Source organism: Euleptes europaea, chromosome 11 (assembly GCF_029931775.1).
Source record: "Euleptes europaea isolate rEulEur1 chromosome 11, rEulEur1.hap1, whole genome shotgun sequence".
Lineage (NCBI taxonomy): Eukaryota > Metazoa > Chordata > Lepidosauria > Squamata > Sphaerodactylidae > Euleptes > Euleptes europaea.
This window is the reverse complement of record NC_079322.1, coordinates 9,206,022-9,227,923: the sequence shown is the minus strand read 5'-3', so window position 1 is coordinate 9,227,923 and position 21,902 is coordinate 9,206,022. Positions and strand designations below refer to the sequence as shown.

General features: G+C 42.9%; 1 protein-coding gene across 1 annotated transcript; it reads left to right on the top strand.

The window, feature by feature from the left end:
• The first annotated feature begins 1,555 nt into the window (after positions 1 to 1,555).
• LOC130484779 (zona pellucida-binding protein 2-like) lies at positions 1,556 to 20,450 on the top strand. The gene is made up of 9 exons (XM_056857864.1): positions 1,556 to 1,626; positions 4,559 to 4,684; positions 6,298 to 6,441; positions 10,564 to 10,782; positions 11,794 to 11,870; positions 14,278 to 14,452; positions 16,347 to 16,508; positions 18,254 to 18,326; positions 20,045 to 20,450. The coding sequence occupies exons 2-9, from the start codon at positions 4,624 to 4,626 to the stop codon at positions 20,448 to 20,450; spliced, it is 1,317 nt and encodes a 438-aa protein (XP_056713842.1). The 5' UTR covers positions 1,556 to 1,626; positions 4,559 to 4,623.
• The last annotated feature ends 1,452 nt before the right edge of the window (positions 20,451 to 21,902 follow it).

Here is a 21,902-nt window from a genome sequence, read left to right as displayed (position 1 = left end):
TGTTCACAAGGAATGCATAAAATGGTCTTTGCATTTCCCTGGCCCATAGTTAAAATATAAAACCTACACTTTCAGAATAGAATACCGTATATACTCGCGTATAAGCCGAGTTTTTCAGCCCAAAAAAAGGGCTGAAAAAGCCGGCCTCAGCTTATACGCGGGTCAATACGGTAGGGGAGGGGAGGAGGGAGGAGGGAGGGAGCAACTTACCGCCGCCATCGCTGCCGGGCCCATGCGGCTTCCCCCGGCCAGGAGCGCTCTGTGAGGGCCTCCTGCGGCCGCTGCAAGGCCGCCGCCGCCGGGCGCACCTGGCTCCCCCCGCCCTGGAAGGGCCGGGGGAAGCCGGCAGCCGAGCGCTCCTGCCTCCCCCCGCCCTGGAAGGGCCGGGGGAAGCCGGCAGCTGAGCGCTCCTGCCTCCCCCCGCCCTGGAAGGGCCGGGGGAAGCCGGCAGCTGAGCGCTCCTGCCTCCCCCCGCCCTGGAAGGGCCGGGGGAAGCCGGCAGCCGAGCGCTCCTGCCTCCACCCGCCCTGGAAGGGCCGGGGGAAGCCGGCAGCCGAGCGCTCCTGCCTCCCCCCGCCCTGGAAGCCTCCTGCGGGGGCCCCGCCGCCACCACCACCGCCTTCGCCGGGAGCCCTGTCAGGTAAGCCTGCGGGGGGGGGAGGGGTTATAAGCCGACCCTCGGCTTATACGCGGGTGCCTAATTTTTCCCCATTTTGGGGGAGAAATTAGGCACCTCGGCTTATACGCGGGTCGGCTTATACATGGGTATATACGGTAGCCCAATTCTGGGTATCTTTATGAAAGTGGATTGTACTGTATTCAGTAGTATTTAGTCCCAAGTAAGTCTGCATAGAAATGCAGAATTAAGTTTTAAATTACTTTTGTTATTAGAGTTCACTCTTAATTAAATTAGTTTCAGAAGGTAGCCGTGTTGGTCTGCATTAGAACAACTAGATTTGAGTCCAGTAGCACCTTATAGACCAACAAGATTTTGGGGGTACAAGCTTTCAAGAGTCAAAGCTCCCATTGTCACATATCTTTGACTCTGAAAAACGTATACCCTGAAAATCTTGTTGGTCTATAAGGTGCTACTGGACTAAAATTCAGTCACTTGTAATGTACGTTTGATGCTGGTTTCAGATACTGGTTAAGTGTAGCCAAATAATCCTGGTGCTGACATCTTAAGGTTAGGGGAAGGGGTCAGAATTCGCACGCAGCTGGTGAAGAGTTTTTGGCATGGATAAAGAACATTATTGTTATGTCCATATTAGTCCCATAGAGTGTTATGTTTGTAATAACTGCTGAGTGCGTATTTGAAAAGGGCAATTGTAAAATACGGCTACAGAGATTCAAACTAGTGATTTTGATAGTACTATTAAGTTTTATAGGGTTTTAGTTTTATTTGCTTTTTGTTTTTTACACCAGGATTGTTTTTTTTCCATATTGCTTTAGCTGCAAGCTCATTCTTTGTGAATACAATCTGCTGTTTAAAGAAAAGGGCAATACGTTTCAAGGGAGAAGTGAGAGATACTTTGCCAGATTCAGAGGCTCAGAATGAAACTACAACATCTAACCCAGAACCTCCACAAACATCTAATCATATTCTTGGAATAGAAGGAAAAACTGGTAATCCATTTTTTTCTGAACTTGTTGATTTTGGACAATTATTGAAGGGATGAATCTCTGTTGCATTTTTGTTTCATTTCTTCCATATCATTATTTACTTCCAGCTCTATAGATGCTGGTCATTGTCCCAGATCCAGAAAACTGTGTCTCACGTATGCGTATCCAGACTTCACTGAATTTTTTGACTTTTTTTTGTCACACATTGCCCCATCATAAGTTTTTTTTTTTTTATTGGAAAATATTTATAACATACTTGCAAAGATGCTCATGGGCTATAATTTGTGAAGGTAAATGAAAAGACTTCCTTAACATGTAGATCTTTTCATATGCTTCTCCTTAAAAGGTAGAGAAAATCGGCATATAAAAAGCAACTCTTCTTCTTCTTCGGAAGATAAATCTCAATCAAACCCACAAAACCAATGGAGACTCGTCCTCTAATTATACTATTATCCCTGTATGTAACAGCAGTCCTCTTAATACTGAAAACCTTCATCAAGAGGAGATGGTTGGGATCTGAGAAGGAAAGGGGTAGAAAGTATTTTCTTGTGTGCTCCAAATTATCCCTCCAAATAGCTTTATTGCCCTTGGAGTTTCACATATCTGAAACCTTCCGAAGGCAGATTTTCAAAATATTGTCGAAGGCTTTCATGGTCAGAGTTCATTGGTTCTTCTAGGTTATCCGGGCTGTGTAACCGTGGTCTTGTTATTTTCTTTCCTGACATTTCGCCAGCAGCTGTGGCAGGCATCTTCAGAGGAGTAACACTGAAGGAGAGAGACACTGTCCTTCAGTGTTACTCCTCTGAAGATGCCTGCCACAGCTGCTGGCGAAACGTCAGGAAAGAAAATACCAAGACCACGGTTACACAGCCCGGATAACCTACAAGAGCAGATTTTCAAGTTTAAAAACGGCTGTTGGTTGTTGTTCCATTAGGGTTGCCAGTTCCCCCCTGGCCTCCGGCGGGGGATGGGGGTAGAGTTGCCAATTCCAGGTTAGGAAACTCCTAGAGATTTGAAGATGGTGCTTGGGTAGGACATGGACCTCAGTGGGGTACAGTGCCATAGAATCCACGCTCCAAAACATCCATTTTCTCCAGGGGAACTGATCTCTGTAGTCTGGACATGAGCTGTAATTCCAGGGGATCCCCAGGTGCCACCTGGAGGCTGGCATTCCTACATTCCACATATGTACTGTAATATATAACTAGTTTATTTGCAGAGACCTAATAGAGAAAACAACTGATTCACCTTAGAGCTTAAGTATTGAAATTAAATAACAATAAATGAGCCCTACATGAACGGACAGCACTGAGAGTCAGGTGCAATAGAAGAGGACATCTTACCGTCCCCATAAACACCTATAGAGGAGTTAGGCAGGGCTGTTTACTTGCCCCCCGCTATTCGCCTATTATATAAATAACATAGTCAGTTCCTTGAACGCACCGGATTTACATCCACCTAAACTAGCGGACAGGCATATCCATATATTGCTCTATGTTGATGACACGGTACTTCTTTCAAGAACCCCAGTTGGCCTAAGGAGGGCGCTAGTGAGAGTGGCAACGTTCTGTGAGCGACAAGCAGATTTAGCCTCTATTTATGGCTCCTCCCCCAACTCCAAATTTATCCTTGCACCAGCAGCCTATCTCCGTTACTTAGAGATAAACAAATATAGGAGGGCTTTTACCTTGAATAGGTGCATAGCCTTACCCTCTGCTATGTTAGAGGGGAAATTTAAGAAAATACCCAGGGCAGAGAGACTCTGCCCTGTAAATCCAGGGATTTAGAAACCACTGAACATGTTCTCATGAACTGTAACTTTTACACAATACCTTGTTCTAAGTTTATTGAGCCCCTCATACTGAGAATGGGACCCGACAGGGAAAGAGAAAAGATCGAAAAGCTCCTACAAGGAGATAATCTTTCAATCACCTCTCAGGTAGCAAAATTTTGTACGGCAGCAATGAAAATTCGTTGCCATAGAGTAGTCTCTTAGTCCAAATGGCAGATGTAACTTGAATGTTATTTTTTATTTTTTTTAAAAAAAAATTAAGTGATTTAAGACTTTGACTGTAAACCTTTGTCTGTAAGACTATTTTAGTCCATGTATTTTGTTTTATCTGGCCAAGGGCCGTAAATAAACAATCTATCTAAGTAACAATAAAATAAAACATGGCAGATCCATGGTTGATTTCTGGGGCTTCTTCCTCATGGAAATGATTCTCTGTTGCTGCTGCTGTGAATACAGAGATATTTACAGGCAATGAAGTTTTCCTTGTATTTTTATTGCTTCACTTAACACCACCACCACTTCCTTCCCCTTTTAAATATCGGAAATTGCTAGATTGCTATAGCATTCTAACATTATAACAATCTGTTGAAACAGTGTACTATTTCCTAGGTCTAGCCCTTTTGGTTGCAGAGTTATAAAAAGAAATGTGCAGCCTGCACATAAAATTAATGGCAGCAGGAGGTCTGGTTACAGATCTCCTGCATCTTGTCCAGTTGTATACTTAATGTGTTTATGACTTTGTGTTCTCTTGGTTGCATGTTTAAACCTTTAATTGGAGTAGACAACTAGAGCTAATGTAGTGTAGTGGTTAGTGTCCCTCTGTTATCTAGAAGAGCCAGGTTCAAATCCTCCCTCTGCCTTGGAAGCTTGCTGGGTGACCTTGGGCCAGTTACATACTCACAGGATAATCTACCTCACAGGGTTGTTGTGAAGATAAAATGGAGGAGAACAATGTAAGCTGCCACTCCCATTGGGAAAAAATGCTGGGTATAACTGAAGTAAATAAATAATTGAATACCCTCCTGCATAATTTTAATTAATTTTGGTGGGCTTTCACAGAAGTATTGCTTTGTAAAATACATCTGGATTTATTTTTGTTTCTCCTTTTTCCTAAATATAATTATAATATATCTTTCCCTTCAGTTCCAGTGTATGTTCTTATTAATTCAAAAAGTATAATTCTAAATTGTTTGAGTGAAGAACTATTAATGAGGAGCATCACTGATCCCAAGTGCCAGTGGACTGGCCCCTTAGGACCAATAACAAAAGGTAAATATTGTTTTAATCGTTTAAATTTTAATTGTTTGATGTGTATCTTTCTCTACAGTTTGAAGGAGCTTACTGAACAGATGCCACACAAAGGAGCTATTGGTACACTTCTGCAGTGGGACACATGCCCTTAAGTAGCATGGCTACACCTCACTGTGTAATTTTATATTGTATATTTTAAATTGTTAGCTGCCTTGGCAGCCCTTGTAACAGCAGAAAAGTGGGATGTACATTTTTTAAATAAGTAAAAAAAATTAAAGGTTTTTTTTATGGGCAAGATGTGTGTACTGGGTAGAGGTGACTTCATGGTGTGTAAAGGGCATACTTTTGTTGTATTTTTATTAGTGCCTTCATTTATGGCAGTAGAAAAGAGCAAGAGTCTAGTAGCCCCTTAAAGACTAACAAAATTTCTGGCAGTGTATGAGCTTTCGTGAGTCAAAACTCACTAGCTGTGACTCACGAAAGCTCATACCCTGCCAGAAATTTTGTTAGTCTTTAAGGGGCTACTAGACTCTTGCTCTTTTCTACTGCTACAAACAGGCTAACATGGCGACCCATCGTGATCTATCTTCATTTATGGCAAATATGGTTATCGTCGGTATGCAATTATGGGCAGTAGCAATGTGCTAATTTTATCTCGTTTCCAATGTTACTGTTTTGGGGTAGGCAGTAGGGCTGTGCATATTGGTTTTACCGAGCTATAAATAAACCCGAAATAAGCCCTTTCGGCTTTTTTCGGGTTTAATTGCAGCCAAATAGGGGGAAAGGGGAATCGGTATTCGGGTTATTCAGGAGTCCCGGGAAGGCAGGCGTGGGGAGCTAAACTTAGATCCATGCTTCCAGGCTTGGCAGCGTGGATCTTAACAAAGTGCTAACTGCCCTCCTTCCTGGGAGTCCCGGGAAGGTTGGGGGCAGCTTCACGTAGATCTACGCTGCCAGGCTTGGCAGCATGGATCTTAATGAAGCCCCCCCCCCCACCTGCCTTCCCAGGAGTTCCATAGGAAGGCGGGGGAGTGTTCCTTTCACTGCTGCCAGTGGCAAAAGCAATGCCCCCTGCCTTCCTATTCAAGAAGCTTGCCACCGCAGGCTTCCATGGAGGTCCGAGGCAGCAAGTTACTCCAACAAGAAGGCAGGGGAGCGTTCTTTTTGCCACTGGAAGCAGCGAAAGGAACGCTTCCACACCTTCCCACCTGTGCACCAATTTTTTCAGTATTTTTCGGGTTCAAGTTTATTAAACTGAATTTTTTTGAAAAATCTGGGGTTTCTGGGTTTTTCAAAAATTTTCAGGTTTAATAAACCTGAACCCGAAAATACCGGAGGGGGGGGGGAATTGGTGCACACCCCTAGTAGGCAGTGCAGAATCAATGGACTGAACTGCTCACAGCTATTGTTCCTCTGGTTAAATCAGTCTCCCTTCTTTTTTGCTTGTAACATAACAATCAAAGGCTGTATATTTTGACTATATACGAATGCATGCTAATCCTGCCTTACTGCCCAATATCAGTCTAAAGTGCATTCCTGACTTTTAGATCCCCATGGGTGACTTTATGATTGGTTCATTACTACTTAATGACACAGTTGTACTCAATTTGGCTATTTGTTTTTATTTGTAGAAACAAAAAGATTTGTTTTAACCGATGATGGTTGCTTGGAGATTCATAGTGTTCAGGGCAGTGATGCTGGAAGTTATACTTGCAACATAAACTTTATATATGAAAATAACCAAATGACCAAAGAAACTAATTTCATGGTTTATGGTACGTACATACAGACATATAACCTTTATTGGTAAGTAAGATATTAATAATTTGGTTTCTGAATTTAAACTGCTGTTGACCCTGTGTTCCTCTGTCCTTCCTCTGCAGCTATCATGTTTCTCAAAGCTGGAGGGGGTGCTGCAGTGAGAGGGGGGGTTTGACAAAAAAAATTTCCCCCTCTTCCACAAGGAGAAATGCTTATTGCTAATGGAGGAACCATTTCTATGGCATGCATTTGTGAAATACTCAAGTACTCATTTGCTTGTAAAGCACAATGAAATATTAGAAGAGTACCCTTCAGTTGTACAAAAATACCCATTAGAATAAACTCACTGAACTAATTCTATTATACTTTAAAAATCTAGTATGATGTAAGGTGACTGTAATATTATGTTGCTACAGTTATTTTAGTACTCTTGAATGTAAACCCAGTGAGTAATTGTGTTTTAAGAACTGGAGTCTGGAACCCTATATGCTATTAAAATGCTGTTTTAAAAATAATCTCTTGAAAACCTCACAGTGCTAAAGCAGAATAATGTACTCATTTCGAGCAGAATCTCCCCTGTAATTGCACCTGATTAGCTACATTAAGTGCCACTCAGCACAACCAGACTGATGATTTTTGTCTGTTTCTAGAGGCAATCCCACAGATCTCCCTTCAGGAAGTCAGCTTGTACATGTTGCTGGAAGTCACTGGGACATTATTCATTTCAAGGGACCATCTATTCCATTACACTGGCTTCCAGTTAGCTTCGGGTTCTTTGTATCCTTATTGCAGACTAAATCTGTAGTAGCCAAACATTTTGACAAGTGTGCCACAGTAGGGGGTTGTACAGAATATGCACCATTAGAAGGAATGCCTCTGTAGTATTTACTACTGTGGATATGCAACAAGGAAACAGGAGATGGAAGGCAGGAGTCTAGGTCTGACTCCATGTTACATTGAGGACCGTGAGCTTTTATCCCAGTCCAGGTGTGGCAGAAACTCTGCCTGCCTATGCCACTTCTGACACCCATGCCACAGGTTGCCACATCTGCACTGGGTGGGTTGGATCCATCCATCTTTTCTGCTGGTGAAAAGGAAAGAAGAGTGCTTTTTTTACTACCAAAAAAGACTATACTGAGAACCATGGGGCTTTCATGTATGAAAACCATGTGCGGCAGGAGCTGCAGTAGGGAGACACTGGAAGATGCTGAGAGACTGGGAGACGCTGAGTGAAAATGCTGGCTGGATCCATCTGAGCAGTTAGGGCAACTTATCTGCCAGAAAGTCTTTCTTATATCTCTCTCCTTTTGCTGAGATCAGCAGAAGATTTGTCTACCACTCATTTGAAGTTAACAGTGTGGACCTATGCAAAGTTAGGATGGCCTAATTAACATCAATGTACTTAGGCTGGAGTAACTGCATAGGAGTACATTATATATCTGGCAGCGCAAGGGGCATATCCTTTGCAGTGGTGGCTCCGCAGCTGGTGGAATGATGTTTCTATAGAAGCCTAGCAGGCCACATGGCTGCTCTCTTTTGAAAAATAAGTGAAGATTTTACTTTCCATGACTATAATTTTGTGATTTAAGGTGGTGTTCTGATTGTGTAATTTGGGAATTTTTTCTATTTCTGTTTGCATATGTACTTGTGTTTTCCTCATGTGGGTGGCAACTAAATTTCCTAACTAAAATACATAGACTGCCTTTTTGATTTTATTTTTTATATTATGTACAACCTTGAGTACTATTTAGCAGAAAGGTGGCTGTGAAATGTTAAAATAAATCTCTCTAATTTAGGAATTAGCCACAGTCCTGGATAGGATTAAGTTTTAAAAGCCTTAAAGCTCAATCTTAAACATGTTTATTTCTGTGAAGTGCCTACTGAGGTTAATGCAACTAATCTAATCCTGTGCAAGTCAGGTGTGCCTAAACCCACTGAAATTAATTTTGGTTCAAAAATCAAGAACAGCAGTAGCCAGTTCAGGTAGTAATAGATGTTTTGGGAGCATAAGTTCAGTTGGCAGATGATTTGCTTTATATGTAGAATAGAAATTGCCAGTAATCAAATAAAGAATACTGGAACAAATTTCATTTGGCTGATGATCATTTTAGGCGACGGTGGTAGAAAAATTTCCTCTAATTGTGGTATTTGCAGGCTGAAAATCTAAGCCAGTAAGTTCAATCTTTTTTTATGTTGTTAGTGAGAAATATACTAAAAGCCAGTGCTTAATTATGGGGGGGAAAACCCCTCAGATTGGAAAATAAGTGTCACAAGCAGTGGCAGCTTCACCAAATTGTCTCTCAAGTGTATAGAGATAGGTTGATGCAAATTAGGCTTACACTACAGGATGTGATCATGGCCACCAACTTGGAAGGCTTTAAAAGGGAGTGGACAAATTCATAGAGGATTATCAATGGCTACCAATCTTATCTATATATCTAATAGCAATGTGCGGCCCCCATCTATAGATACAAAAATCCACAGATTGGGGCCACACAGACACTAAACAGACTTTTCTGCAACTTGGGGGACTGCCCAGGTTTGCAAAAAAATCTGAAATAAAATATAGGGTTAAATGCCCACGATAATACAGTTGCATTGTCCGCGCATGCATGGGCAATGCACTTACCTTGACAGACCTGGCGGTGGCAGACTCCACAAGCCACTCTGGGTTCGGCTTCAGGCAGCCACTCTGAACTCAGTGCGGCGGTGGACTCCAGGAGCCATTCTGACCCCAACTTCAGGCAGCTGCTCTGGGCCTGGCCATGGCAGCAGTGGATCTGGGAGCAGCTCCGGGCCCAGCTGCAGTGGCAGGGGATGCCAGGAGCCACTCTGTGTCCAACTATGGCAGCGGTGGACTCTGGGAACTGCTCCGGGACCGATGGCAGTAGCAGATGCCAAGAATCACTCTGGGCCTGACCGCCATAATGGCAGACACCAAGAGCTACTGCAGGTCCAGTTGCTGCTTCAGCAGACAGCAAGAGCTGCTTCTGGGTCTGCCGCAACAGACACTGAGGGCTGCTGCACACCCGGCTGCCACAGCAGCTGATGCCAGGAGCCGCTCTGGACTTGGAGCAGCTCCCAGGCACTGTTGCCACCGGGCTCAAAGGTGGGTGGTGGGGCCTCAAGCTGTGCAAGTCTTGGCAATGGGGGGAGGGGAGAGAAATAGAAAGAAGGGGGAATTGCCTGGGGGGGAGAGAAAGAGAGAGAAAGAAAGAAAGAAAAGAAAGAAAGAAAGAGAGAGAGAGAGAGAGAGAGAAAGAAAGATAGAAAGAAAGATAGAAAGAAAGAAAGAAAGATAGAAAGAAAGAAAGAGAAAGAAAGAAAGAAAGAAAGAAAGAAAGAAAGAAAGAAAGAAAGAAAAGGTTGAGTGGGGTGGAGAGAAAGAGAAAGAAGGGAGAATTGTCTGAGGGAGGGGGAGAGAAATAGAAAGAAGAGGAATTGCCGGGGGTGGGGGAGAAAGAAAGAGGGTTGTCTGAGGGAGGGGGGACAGAAAGAGAAAGAAGGGAATTGTCTGAGGGAGAGGGGAGATAAAAAGAAAAGCAGGGATTGTCAGAAAAAAAGGGAGATTTTCTGAGGGGAAAGAAAGATGAGAAAGAGAGGGGCAGATTGAGATGGGCTGGGGATAAGAGTGGGGGAGATTGATATACAAGGGGTGAAGGGAGAAATGGGGGATAAGAGAGGATTGATACAGAAGAGGGTGGGAGAAAGAAGGAGGGAGACTGACATGGGAAGGGGAGAAGGGAGAGGGAAGATTGATAGATAAAGGGTGAAGGAAGAAAGCGAGAGGGAGGATCTTTTGGGGAGAGAGTGAAGGAAGCAAAGGCAGGAGAATGTTCCCTCCCCGCAGGTTTCTTGGTAGGTTCACCCTTGTTGGTATCTACTCCCTCTAGTACCAGAGGTAGTATGTCTCTATAAAGCAGTTGCTGGGCAGGATAGGCAGGTTGATGCTGTTGCACTCTTCCTGTTTGTGGGTTTCCTAGAGGCAACTGCGTGGCCACTGTGTGAACAGACTGCAGGACTAGATGGGCCTTTGGTCTGGTCCAACATGGCTCTTCTTATGTTCTTATGGGTAATTAATACAGAATATTAAGATGGGTAATTAATATATTATTTCTTCTCTGACTTTTTAATAGTATATCACAAGCCAGGAAGGAGTATACAGTTATCATCTGAGTTCGCAATTCAAACCTGCGAAACCAATCTCGTTGCTTCATTTGAAAAGTACCTCTTAGAGCAACTGGAGAACTTAATCCACAACCTGCAGTGTGAGATCCAACAGTGGCATGTAGAGTGCCATGCTAACACAGATACACTGGAGAAGCTAACATACAAGCTTACATTTCAGTTTGCTGGTAAGGTGAAAGCTTTACTCATGAGTTTTCTTCGTTTGTTTAAGGTATTTTTAAATCACCTCATTGCCAAGTTTCTTGAGGTAGTTCAGAAAAATAGAAACAATGCCCTGTAAGGAACAGCGAGGATGTGCTGCCAAAAAAGGTGGTGCAGCCCCGTTGCCGCTCAAGGGGGCATTCCTGGGGCAAAAGGGCTGTGGAAGCTGCCTAAAGGCAGCTCCACCCCTTCCCCCAGGAACACCCCCCACGCCGGTGCAGACTTTCCCTTCTGGAAAGCTCTGCCGGCATGGCTATGCTGAATCAGGATAGGTGACTATTGATCCAAACATCTGATCCCTAAAATAGCCTTCTGTGTGACTGGTGGAAAGTGTCGTCAAGTTGCGGCCGACATATGGAGACCCTGTGTTTTTAAGGCAAGGGACGTTCAGAACTGGGTTGCTATTGCCTGCCTCTGCAAAGCAGCCCTCAACTTTTTTGGGGGGGTCTCCCATCCAAGTACTAGTCAGGGACAGACATGCTTAGCTTCTAAGATCTGATGAGACGGGGCTAGCCAGGGCCATCAAGGTCAGTGTTCCGTGTGACTACTGTGCATCTAAGCCGCTTTCTCGGAAACCTCTTCTTTCTTAGCTTCTTTCTCCCGGTTATGAACAGCAACAGTGGTTTGGGTAGAATTCTTCCATGATCTCTTGCCAGGGATATTAATTTGTCCCCTTCTATAGCTGTCTTCCACCAGGGGGATGAAGATTTGCTTTATGTTTCATTTGGCATTTCCTCAGTTATCCTTCCTTGCCTTGTTTTTTAATTTGCTGCCATCTATTTTATAAGTTTATTTTCTCCCCATTTTAATTGGTTTTATTATATATTTTGTTATGCTGTTTTAATTGCCAGCCACCTTGGTGGCCCTGATTCGGCAGAAAGGCAGGATAAATATAATAAATAAATGCATAAGGCTACTTTATCACACAAATATGCATTTAAAATAACAAAATATCAGTTAACTTTCTCTATTTGTAGTGTTTCCTTTAGTGCTGACTGTAGCAGATCTCTGTAGAGGTTCTCAATGTGAACATTCCATCAGCAACATCAAAGAGGTAATGTAGAACTATTCTAAGCGTTCATGGTATTATAATGTCTTTATGGTGTTTTGGAGAACGGAATGCTGTGTGACCTGGGTACGTTTTTCCTATATGAATATGCTGCTAGGGTTTAAATCTTATAGAGTGATTTGCGGGGATACTGCCCTCTTTGCTTGACACTACCATGTGAGAGCTGGTAACAGAGGTACAGGCTCAATTTAAGGTATTGGCTACATACAAATCCCTTCATGGCACTGGATCCTCATATCTGCGAGATCGTCTCTCATCCTGTGCACTGCCACAACAACTTCGTTCATCTGAGCAACATCTTCTGCAGGTGCCAACCTGCAAATGGGCATAATCAACAACTTCCCATACACGTGCCTTCTCTGTTGAGGCCCCCACCTTATGGAATGGCCTTCCTGAGGATGTCAGGAAGGTTCCCACTTTCCAGGCTTTTAGTAAACTGCAAAACTGAATTATTCAAGAGAGCTTTTCTATGCAGGCAATAGAGTTGCAATGTACTACATTATTCACAGTTACTTAGATATATTATTAGGGACTGTGGTCTATACTACTATGTTTAGCTTGCTGTAAGTACGATCTTACTATAATTTTTGTATCATTTAATGTGTCATGTTAATACTTATGCTATGCTACAGTTCTGATTGGTTCTATAACCCTAATCCTATTGTATTGCTTATTGAATACTCCATCCTGTTGATTGTATTTACTCATTCTGTGTAATCTGCCTTGAGTCTGAGTGAGAAAGGCAGACGACAAATGACATAAATAAAAATAAAATAAATTGATTATAAACTGGTCGGAATTTTTTGAAATTGTACTTCTGGAGATGTTTTTGAATTAGAGGTGGGCAGCCTTTTTTACAGGTATTTGTTTTGCCATACCTAAATCTGCTATATGTCAGGCTAGATTTTGCCCATTTGCCCTCAGCTGAACTGTAAAAAAACAAAAAGGTGGCATGTTTGCTGAGTGTGAAAGAAAGAAGTAGTATGATACTGGGTTAAATGAATTAAAAACTAATATTTCTATTTTGGTGATCTAGAGCAAGGCTCCCCAACCTTATTGAGCCCATGGGCACCTTTGGAATCTTGTCATAGGGTGGTGGGGGCAACCACAAAATGGCTACTGCAGGAGGTGGAACCAGCCCCAAGGAGGAAGCCCCAAGGGAGAAGAGGGGTAGTTTAAAAAAATACACAGGGAAAGAACAGTGAGAGGACAAAATTAACACTGTGGTGGCTGATGCTGCTGAAACAATGTTATTTCAATCTGCCCAGCCAGTCATATCTCCAATGGCCCATCAGAAGCCCTGCTGGGCAAAAGCCCCACCTGTCCCCTCCACTTTCTAAAAACACTTAGTGGGCACCAGGAAAGGTGTCCATTGGCACCACATCGGGGGCCTGTGGCCTAGAGCTAAATGCACAGGAAGGAACTGTTGGCTCCTGACCATCTTTTTCAGACTTCTAGATTATATTTTTCAGTACTGACATGGCAAGATATCAAATATTAATCACTATTATCACATCTAATAAAACAAACATGTTACAGTCCTCGTGTACTGGTGTACTATTTGAAATGTTAGTTTAGTTGTTTCCGGTAGTGAGTTTAATTTCTCCATTAATCCTGAGAGATTGCATTGTTCTCTCATTCATAATGAACACTATATGTGTGTGGCTTATCTTAGACTTGTTTTAAAATGACTTCACACACATCTTTGTGTTGGCAAAGAAAAATAGGTAGCAAACCTGAAGTGCTACAAGCATTCAGAAACTTACAAGTGATGTACCTTGTTACTGATGTAAAAATGTGATTGCTTTTTATTATTCAAATTTCACAGCTTTTTATTAAAAACGAGTAAAATATTTTCAACACAACACATAGGATTCTTTTGCAGCTAATGTAAATATCGTTACATAACAAAATCAGTCCAACAGATATTAAGATAATGAAGTTTGTTCCCTCAGTGAGTTGTTCATCTTGATATCATCACAGCTACATATGACTGGGTGACACCATCAGTATTCTGCAACTGCTGAAGTTTATGAATCTATCAGTTATTAGCAAGTTTTGCCATGGAGTAAGCTTTTCATATTTTATGTTTCAGACTACAGGCTGGATCCACACAGCTTTTTCTCTCAATTTCACTCAGTTCTCCTTCCTACTACAACCCTCATCCTACACAGGCTTTGTACATGCAGATTTCACAATCCCCAGCATAGTACTTTTTGCTGGTCAAATTGGACCCGTCCTTCTTTTTTCACCAGCAGAAAAACTGTTTGGATCAAACCCTATACCATCTTAAATTGTATAGTATCCATGACCTACTCCACTAGTTAGGTCATAATTTGATCAGTGTGCTTTTCATATGCTTTTTTTTTTTTGTTAATCATTATACACCTAGGCTTATGACAAGATCAGGAAGCTCTTTGAAGACCAGAATGTTGACTCCTCTCACAGTGATAATTTAAATTACATTCCTGGCTCGCTTACTGGTGTTAAAATAGATCACTGCAAACCGGGGTTTGGAAAAAACATAAGTACTATAGACAATAATACAGCGTGTCCAGGGTGTTGCGGTAAGTGTCCAGTGGCTGGGTTGGAACCAGTCAGTTTTTCCACTCATTCTCACCCAGCTCCATACTGCAGCCCCAGTCCCACACAGCTTTTGCACATGCAGATTGCATGAGTCTGAGCATGATCTTTTTGTGCAGTCAAAGGGCACTGCCTTCCATTTTCACCAGCATAAAAGCTGGTTTGATTCCACCCTTTGTATAATATATGTCCTTGGCATATCAGAACAAATATTTTTACGACGAGAAAAGAACATCTAGCTGAACCTTATTGTTAAATTTTTCTTGCCACTATTGAATATGCAGGGCCCCATACTTCACAAACTTCTTATCTAAGCGTTGTACTTCTTTAACTCTGACAGGTTGTCAGTCTTGTCATTTCAGCAGCATGTCAGGTCTTTTTGGACTTCCCCCTAAAGAGACTCAAGAAACAAAAGCTCAGGCAGAAAGTGGCCTCCAGCATATTTCCCTATATTGGAGTTGCCAACTCCAGGTTTGGAAATGCCTAGTGTCGTGGGTCAGTCAGGACTGGATGGCAGTGAGGACTCATCAGAGGAAGAGGGGCCCTGTGTAGCCAACCCAGAGCTAACAGAAGGCAGCCAGCAAGGGACTGAGGCTCAGACAGAGCTGGGCAAGGCAGCACAGCCTCCCTTCAGTCCTGAGTCAGCATTATACTCATCTGAGTATGCCATAGAGCCCACCCTCCAGAGGACCCATTTTCTCCTGGGGAACTGATCTGCAGATCAGTTGTAATTCTGGGAAATCTCCAGGCCCACTTGGAGGTTGGTGACTCCTATATCCAAGGGGTGGAGCTTGCAGTCAAGAGTAGAGGAGGATGGAAAGCAACATCTACTTACTTTTTACCTATATTTTATTGAGAATTTTATGTAATGCGTAGGGTTGCCAGGTCCCCCCTCGTCACCGGCGGGAGCTTCATTGTGGTGGGGCTTGAGGAGATGACTGGTGCAATAACATCATTTCCGGGGTAAACCAGTAAACCCGGAAGTGACAGGGATGTTCTAGCACATTCCTCTAAAAAAACTGAAAACCACAAAGTTTTGGGAGAAATGTGCTAGAGCATACCCATCACTTCCAGGGTAAACCCGGAAATGACATTAATCGCCCCCCTTCAGCTGGCCTGCTTCTGCCTACTGGCCAGCTGAGGGGCAGCAGGCTGCCCATTTGATTGATTAACATATCTGGTCATCCTAGTAATACAACTTTCAGCATCTCTAGCAGTACTTACGTAATTTGGCATGAATATTATAATTAAATTATTTACATTAAATAGTTCAAGATATTTATTTTCCCTTTCTGCCAAATTCCTGAATAATAAAGCTAACTCATTAACAAATACGATTTGAGATCAATTAACCATGACCATCAGAAAGTATGGGATCCAAAGAGGACATTTTCTGGGTGATTGTGCCCTCCACGCTGCACACTCTGGTTGCTCCGGGTCCTGGGCAGCCACACAGAGACACCGCTTCCAATGAATTTGCAGTTATGTAATTCCCGGCTCTGTGTTTGTGGGCCAAGAATGCTGCTGAGCTTTCCAGAACCTGACCACAGTTTGAGTGGCCTGCCTCATCCTTTCAGTCTTCCTGGAGCCAGCCTAGATCCCTCCTGGTGTCCAGGGAGAGGAGAAGCTGCAAAGATCTATTTCAGGAAAAGGAAGCACGAGACATTTGTGCTTTTCCCATTGGCATAAGGGAGCATAAAACACAGAAGGGGAAAATGTTGTAGGCCACTTCGGGAGAAATTTGGATACAAATGAAGACAATAAATAAAAGTTGTTATCAACTGCTACCAATGGAGATAAAATAATTAGTAAAAGTAAGCAAATTGACTCTATAGTAAGTTTAATTCTGCTGAACCTTTCTCTTTTATATTGCGGTAGTTACATGCCCACCAGGTAGATTCAGTGCAAAATATGATACCATCTGTGTTCTGTGTGCTGCTGGATCTTACAATGACAAGTATGGCCAAGCAGCATGTGAAAATTGTCCAAAGGCACAAAGCAGCAATGGAAAAGGTGCCCAAAGTGAAAGAAACTGCCACAGTAAGTTAACATCTGTTTCTTCAGTTTTTCTTATTTGTGAAAACATTCTACCAGATGGAGATTAAAGAAGTTTTTGCTTCAGTCAGTTTGTATTGAGAATATTAAAACCTATATTTGACAGAATGCTTGTTCACATTACAAATGCCTTTAACATCTTCACAAACACTGATCAAAACGGTTGCATAAATAGCATTGGATAGACAGACAGATAGATAATTTATTTGCGGCACATAGCCAGTCAAAACATGATAAAACGGAAAGCATGGACTAACAGATTCTTACAATCAAAGAATTACAGTCCGAGTCTTAAAACATTTTAAAAACATTTAAAATAGCATAAGACAAGTTTAAAACTTTTAATCTTGGTTTATGAAAACTCTGTAGAGTACAAACAACCCCAATGTTTAGGTTAGGCCTAATGGTACATTAGATTAGGCCTAAATAGCTGCATTTCCTAGAAGAGGAATGTGGCACTGGGGAAGAGGGAAAGGAACTCCACTCAAGTAGACTTTATTCGCAGTCATAGGCCATCAAGTCTCCAAACAAATCAAAGTTAAATGCATACATATATAATTAGGGAATAATAATATAATATAAATAATAAAAATGTAGCAGAAATTAAAACGGGTAAAAAGATAAAATCCTCCAAAATACACATAAAACAGTACAGATTCTAATCACGGATGGATTATTCCAGAGCCTTAAGTACATTTTGTCTTATTTTAGTTACCAGCAAGGCAGATCTGGCCATACTAACGGGAAAATTTGGTATTTGACAAAAGGAGCCCTAGATGATGTTTTCTGAGAGGTCTGAGGCAGTCCACTGAGGAATCAAAGGGCCTGTGTGTATAAGGAAAGCACCGGGCTATGACCTGATTCCCCCAGATCTAATTAAAAAACAGTGGTGGTCTCCAATACTAGCTAAACTTTTCACCCTCTTTGATAGAACAGGAAGACTCAGGATGGGAGATTGCGGTAGTAGTGCCATTACACAAAAAAGGGCCAGTCAACTATCCCCAAAAGTACAGACCAATTACGGTAGCCTCCTTAGCAGTCACTAAACTCTATGCAAGGCATCTTTATTGGAAGCTAAGTCTCTGGTTGGAAGAAATGAATATTTTAATAGAAGAACAAAGTGGCTTCAGAGAAGGCCAGTCCACAATCGACCATTGTGTTCTGCTTGATCATCAAATAGCTAAATACACAATAAGGGAAAAGAACTCATTAACTTCACTTGACGTCCCTGGATCTATCTCCATCCTTGCTGTCCAAGTCTGGAAAGAAAATAATCCTTTATGCATTGGGGAAAAGATCCTTTTCCAACGTGAGCCTTTGCTGTGTGCTTTTCCTGCCTAGGATTATGTTTGTGTGAGCTGCTGAGGCCCCCAGCTGCCTTCTCAAAACATGGATTTGTCTCTTCCCCATTTATACTGTTTTGCTGCCTTGGTGTTTGGGCTTCAGTTTTACTTCCGAGGAATTTATGTCTGTAGTCTCATAAAAATATGAAAAAATGAGAAACTAATGTAAACCTCAAAATCTTCTTACTAGTTACCTCTTACTAATTAGTCCCATGTAGTAGCTCAAGTTGAAACTTCGCTTAAAGAAGCTGGAGTTTTAGTGATGCTCCAAGAAAGAATTCAGTGTGAATAAAGATTTCTGCTCTCTCTCTCTCTCTTCCTCTGCTTCTATGTTTGTGTGAGAGAAGAAGGCGTGTTGAACAGTTATATCTCTTTTGTATTTTTCAGGAATTCTGCCAATGTGGATTGTTTTTTTGATATCATCCACAGCCACCAGCCTTCTCCTAGTGACAATTTGGGTGTAAGAATCTTTTCAATTTACCTCAAAATGTATCCAGCATGATAAATCCTATTTATTTATCAAACCACTGCTGAAGGCTTAAGTCAGCCTGTGGAATTACTGAACTCTCAGGCAGAACTGTAGGTGGCTTTCATAGCAAATTCCATAGAGACCACACGGAAGCTTTATACATGCATGCAGCAAGCGGCTTTCTGCTTATTTTTTTCTTTCATACCTGGAATTTGCTACGAAGAGTGTTTTAACTAAGCCATTTTCCTGTTCCGTCAAAGAAACTTGTCCTGTTTGGGGCAGGGGCTGTGGCCTACTTGCAGAGCATCCGCTTTGCATGTGGATGGTCCTGAGTTCAGTTCCAGGCCTCTTTAATTAAGAGGATCGGGTAGCAAGCGATGGGAGGGTTTCCACCTGGGATCCTAAAGCGCTGCTGCCAGCCAGAGGAGACATTTTTGGACCTGGGTCTAGTGATGTATATCACATGGTCTTCACCTTCCTTCCCATCTTCACTGCAGTACTGCTGGCCAGTTGTACCCTGCCGTGGCTGTGGGAGGGGCCAATTAAGACTGGGACTAGGGCATGTGGGGAGAGGGAACTCGAGTCTTTCTCCCTGCACCATCGTCCCAACTTGAAGCAGCCCCAAGAATTGCTGTTTGCTCCATTGTAGAAACTTCATCTGTACGTGGACTTCCATCAACTGCTCCTAATCAATCTCACAGAGCAGGAAAAACATGACATTCCTGAACTCCATGCTAAGTTCCTCGGGGATGGAAACTTATTGTCTGAATTAAGATAGGGGTGATGTGTCTGTGGAAGCAGGCTCGTTTCCACATGCAGATCTCCTTGTTGAATGTGGACCACCTGGGCAAAACAGTTATGTTTAAAAAACGAACAGAATTGTGTGTGTGCATGTGCGGGGTGGGGGGGGGGTGTAATCCCGGTTCCTCTTTTCTCTCTCCACCTATGTGCACAGTTGGGATGTATGGAGAGTATGCAGCACGTTACTTATGAGTTTAAGAATCAATAAATCATGGAAAATGCAGAAATTCATACTAGTCTGAATAGTAGTTTCCTTGCTAGAAGGATCTCTGTTGGATTCTGGCATAAAGCCTGTTAATTTCAGTGAGAGCTCTATCAGCACCCTGCTCCATTCACCAGCATCCATGAATAGACTGTGCAGTAGCGGCAAGGTAGTGTCTAGATGCTGTCCTACTTACCTTTCTCTACTACCAATGTGTCTACTTGTTCATTTCCATACACCAATAATGTATTTTAAATTCATGCTGAAGTGGGGTAAGCTTATCTTCCAGAGAGGCAGTGTGGTGTAGTGGTTAAGAGCAGTGGTTTGGAGCGGTGGACTCTGATCTGGAGAAACGGGTTTGATTCCCCACTCCCCCACGAGCAGAGGCTAATCTGGTGAACTGGATTTGTTTCCCCAGTCCTCCACATGAAGCCAGCTGGGTGACCTTGGGCTAGTCACACTCTCTCAGCCCCACCTACCTCACAGGGTATCTGTTGTGGGGAGGGGAAGGGAAGATGATTGTAAGCCGGTTTGATTCTTCCTTAAGTGGTAGAGAAAGTCGGCATATAAAAATCAACTCCTCTTCTTCTCAAAGCCCAATCTCTTTACTGAGAAGCAAGTCCCTTGTATATTCTTAGCTGTGGAAACTGAGCCTGTTGATCTGTTATACCAGCTCTGATTTTTTTTCCCCGTGACTCTCTCACAGGGTCATCACTAAATGCTGCAAAAGAACAGTAGCAGCCCAGTATATCAGAGAAGCAGAATCTGAAATGAAGAACAGGCTGCAGGACTTTGCAAACATTGCAAGTGATGCAGACATCCAGGAGCAAAGAAATAAACTGAGTCCCATCAAGGTGCAGAGAAAAAATCAGCCCAAATACAAAGTTGACTTTCTAGAAGACGAATCCGTGGGATTATTAAGCAACGACGACATGACAGAACCATCCACATCTGCTGGTGTCAGTCCATCTCCCGACGTAACAGGACCAAGTGAATTAGAAAGTAGCTTTGAGGACCAGTCACCACCCACTTTGGAAAATGATTTAACTCCAAAGGATCTGCCACCCAATCACCAGAAACTTGTTACCATCATGAAGGAGAAATGGTCCTAGCCACTATGAGTTAGGTTCTGCAAAGCTTTGCATGAACCTAGTTAGGGGCAGCGGGAGGAGGGCGAATCGTGTCCTAGAGTAGTTTCACAACAGGTGAAAAGTATGCTGACGCTGCCAAAAGAGATACGAGAAAGATCATGAATTCACATCAGTCTGTAAAAAGTAGATTGTGGGCACGTGTGGGTGTCATCTGGACTAGAGCTGTGGGGAGAAAGGGGATTTAATCCCTGCTTGGTTTCAGTAACCAAGGCTTGGCTCACTGCTTTTCCCCTTAAAATGCTAATAATACCATTTCTGATTAGTGAAACTGAGCAGAGGTCAAAATTGTTTAATGGCCCCCTCTCTTCCTTGTAGCCCCAATCCATATCGGGGCTACACAAGCACAGATTACTGTTTATAGATAGAGATCTGTGATCGTCATCGCTTCTGTTTTGGCCTCGAGTGTTTGCAAGCAGGACACACATCACCCTGAGAACTCATTCTTGGAGCAGTACTACCTAAAACTGTGCATTAAAATACACTCAACTGATTGCATGCTGTTGAACATTTACAGGAAACCACAGTACAGCCGATGAAAAACTAAGGCAATATTGATGCTTTAGAAGTACTGTTTTCAAAATGAAAAATATATGCAGCTTATGGCGTGGTGATTTGGGTATATCCGATGTGATATGTAACATGTACTGAGTTAGAAGTAACTGAAAAGTAAAGGTATCATAATGTTTTTTTGTTCAGAATTGGCTGGTAGGTCAATGTGGGGAAAGGTGATCCTTTAAGTACTCTAGTTCCAGAACATATAGTGCTTTATGCTAATAGTAAATAGCACTTTGAATTGTGCCCAGAAATTGGCAGCCAGTGAAGAGGTGTTAAAACTGACCTTTACCTGGTTGAAGCCTCCACTAAATCTTCAACTGCAGTACATTTCAGCAGTCCAACTTGGATGTGATCTGTGCACGGATAACTGTGGCCCAACCATGCCTCTGGCCTGCAGCTGCTCCACCAGTTCAGGCCTGGTGAAAGCACCAACAGGACTGCAGTCCCCAACTCTCTCAGCAAAGGTCGTCTTTCAGGGTTATGAAGGCAGTCTCAGTCCCCAAACGGAGTCCCAAGCAGTACTGAAATGGGTCCAGTGAATCAGTCTCACCCAGAAAGCACAGAGGTCCCAGTAACCATTTGCTCCAGTGCCTTATTCAAAGGGGGATATGTGCAACTGGCCAAGAGTTACCTAAAGTTTGAAGGTCAAGGGCCATGTTTCATGACCAGTTCCTTCAAAGCGACTGGCCCCATCCACTCCCTCAACAAAGGACTGTCTCCATGGCGAACTCAGCAAGGCAAGTCTTTCCATCTAGACATAGGAAGCCATGATGGGCACAGAAGGAAGGGTGTAATCCTCGGAGCAGCTTGGCCACATCTTCGGGTCTCAAGAACAGAAACTCATCCATGGCATTGTGA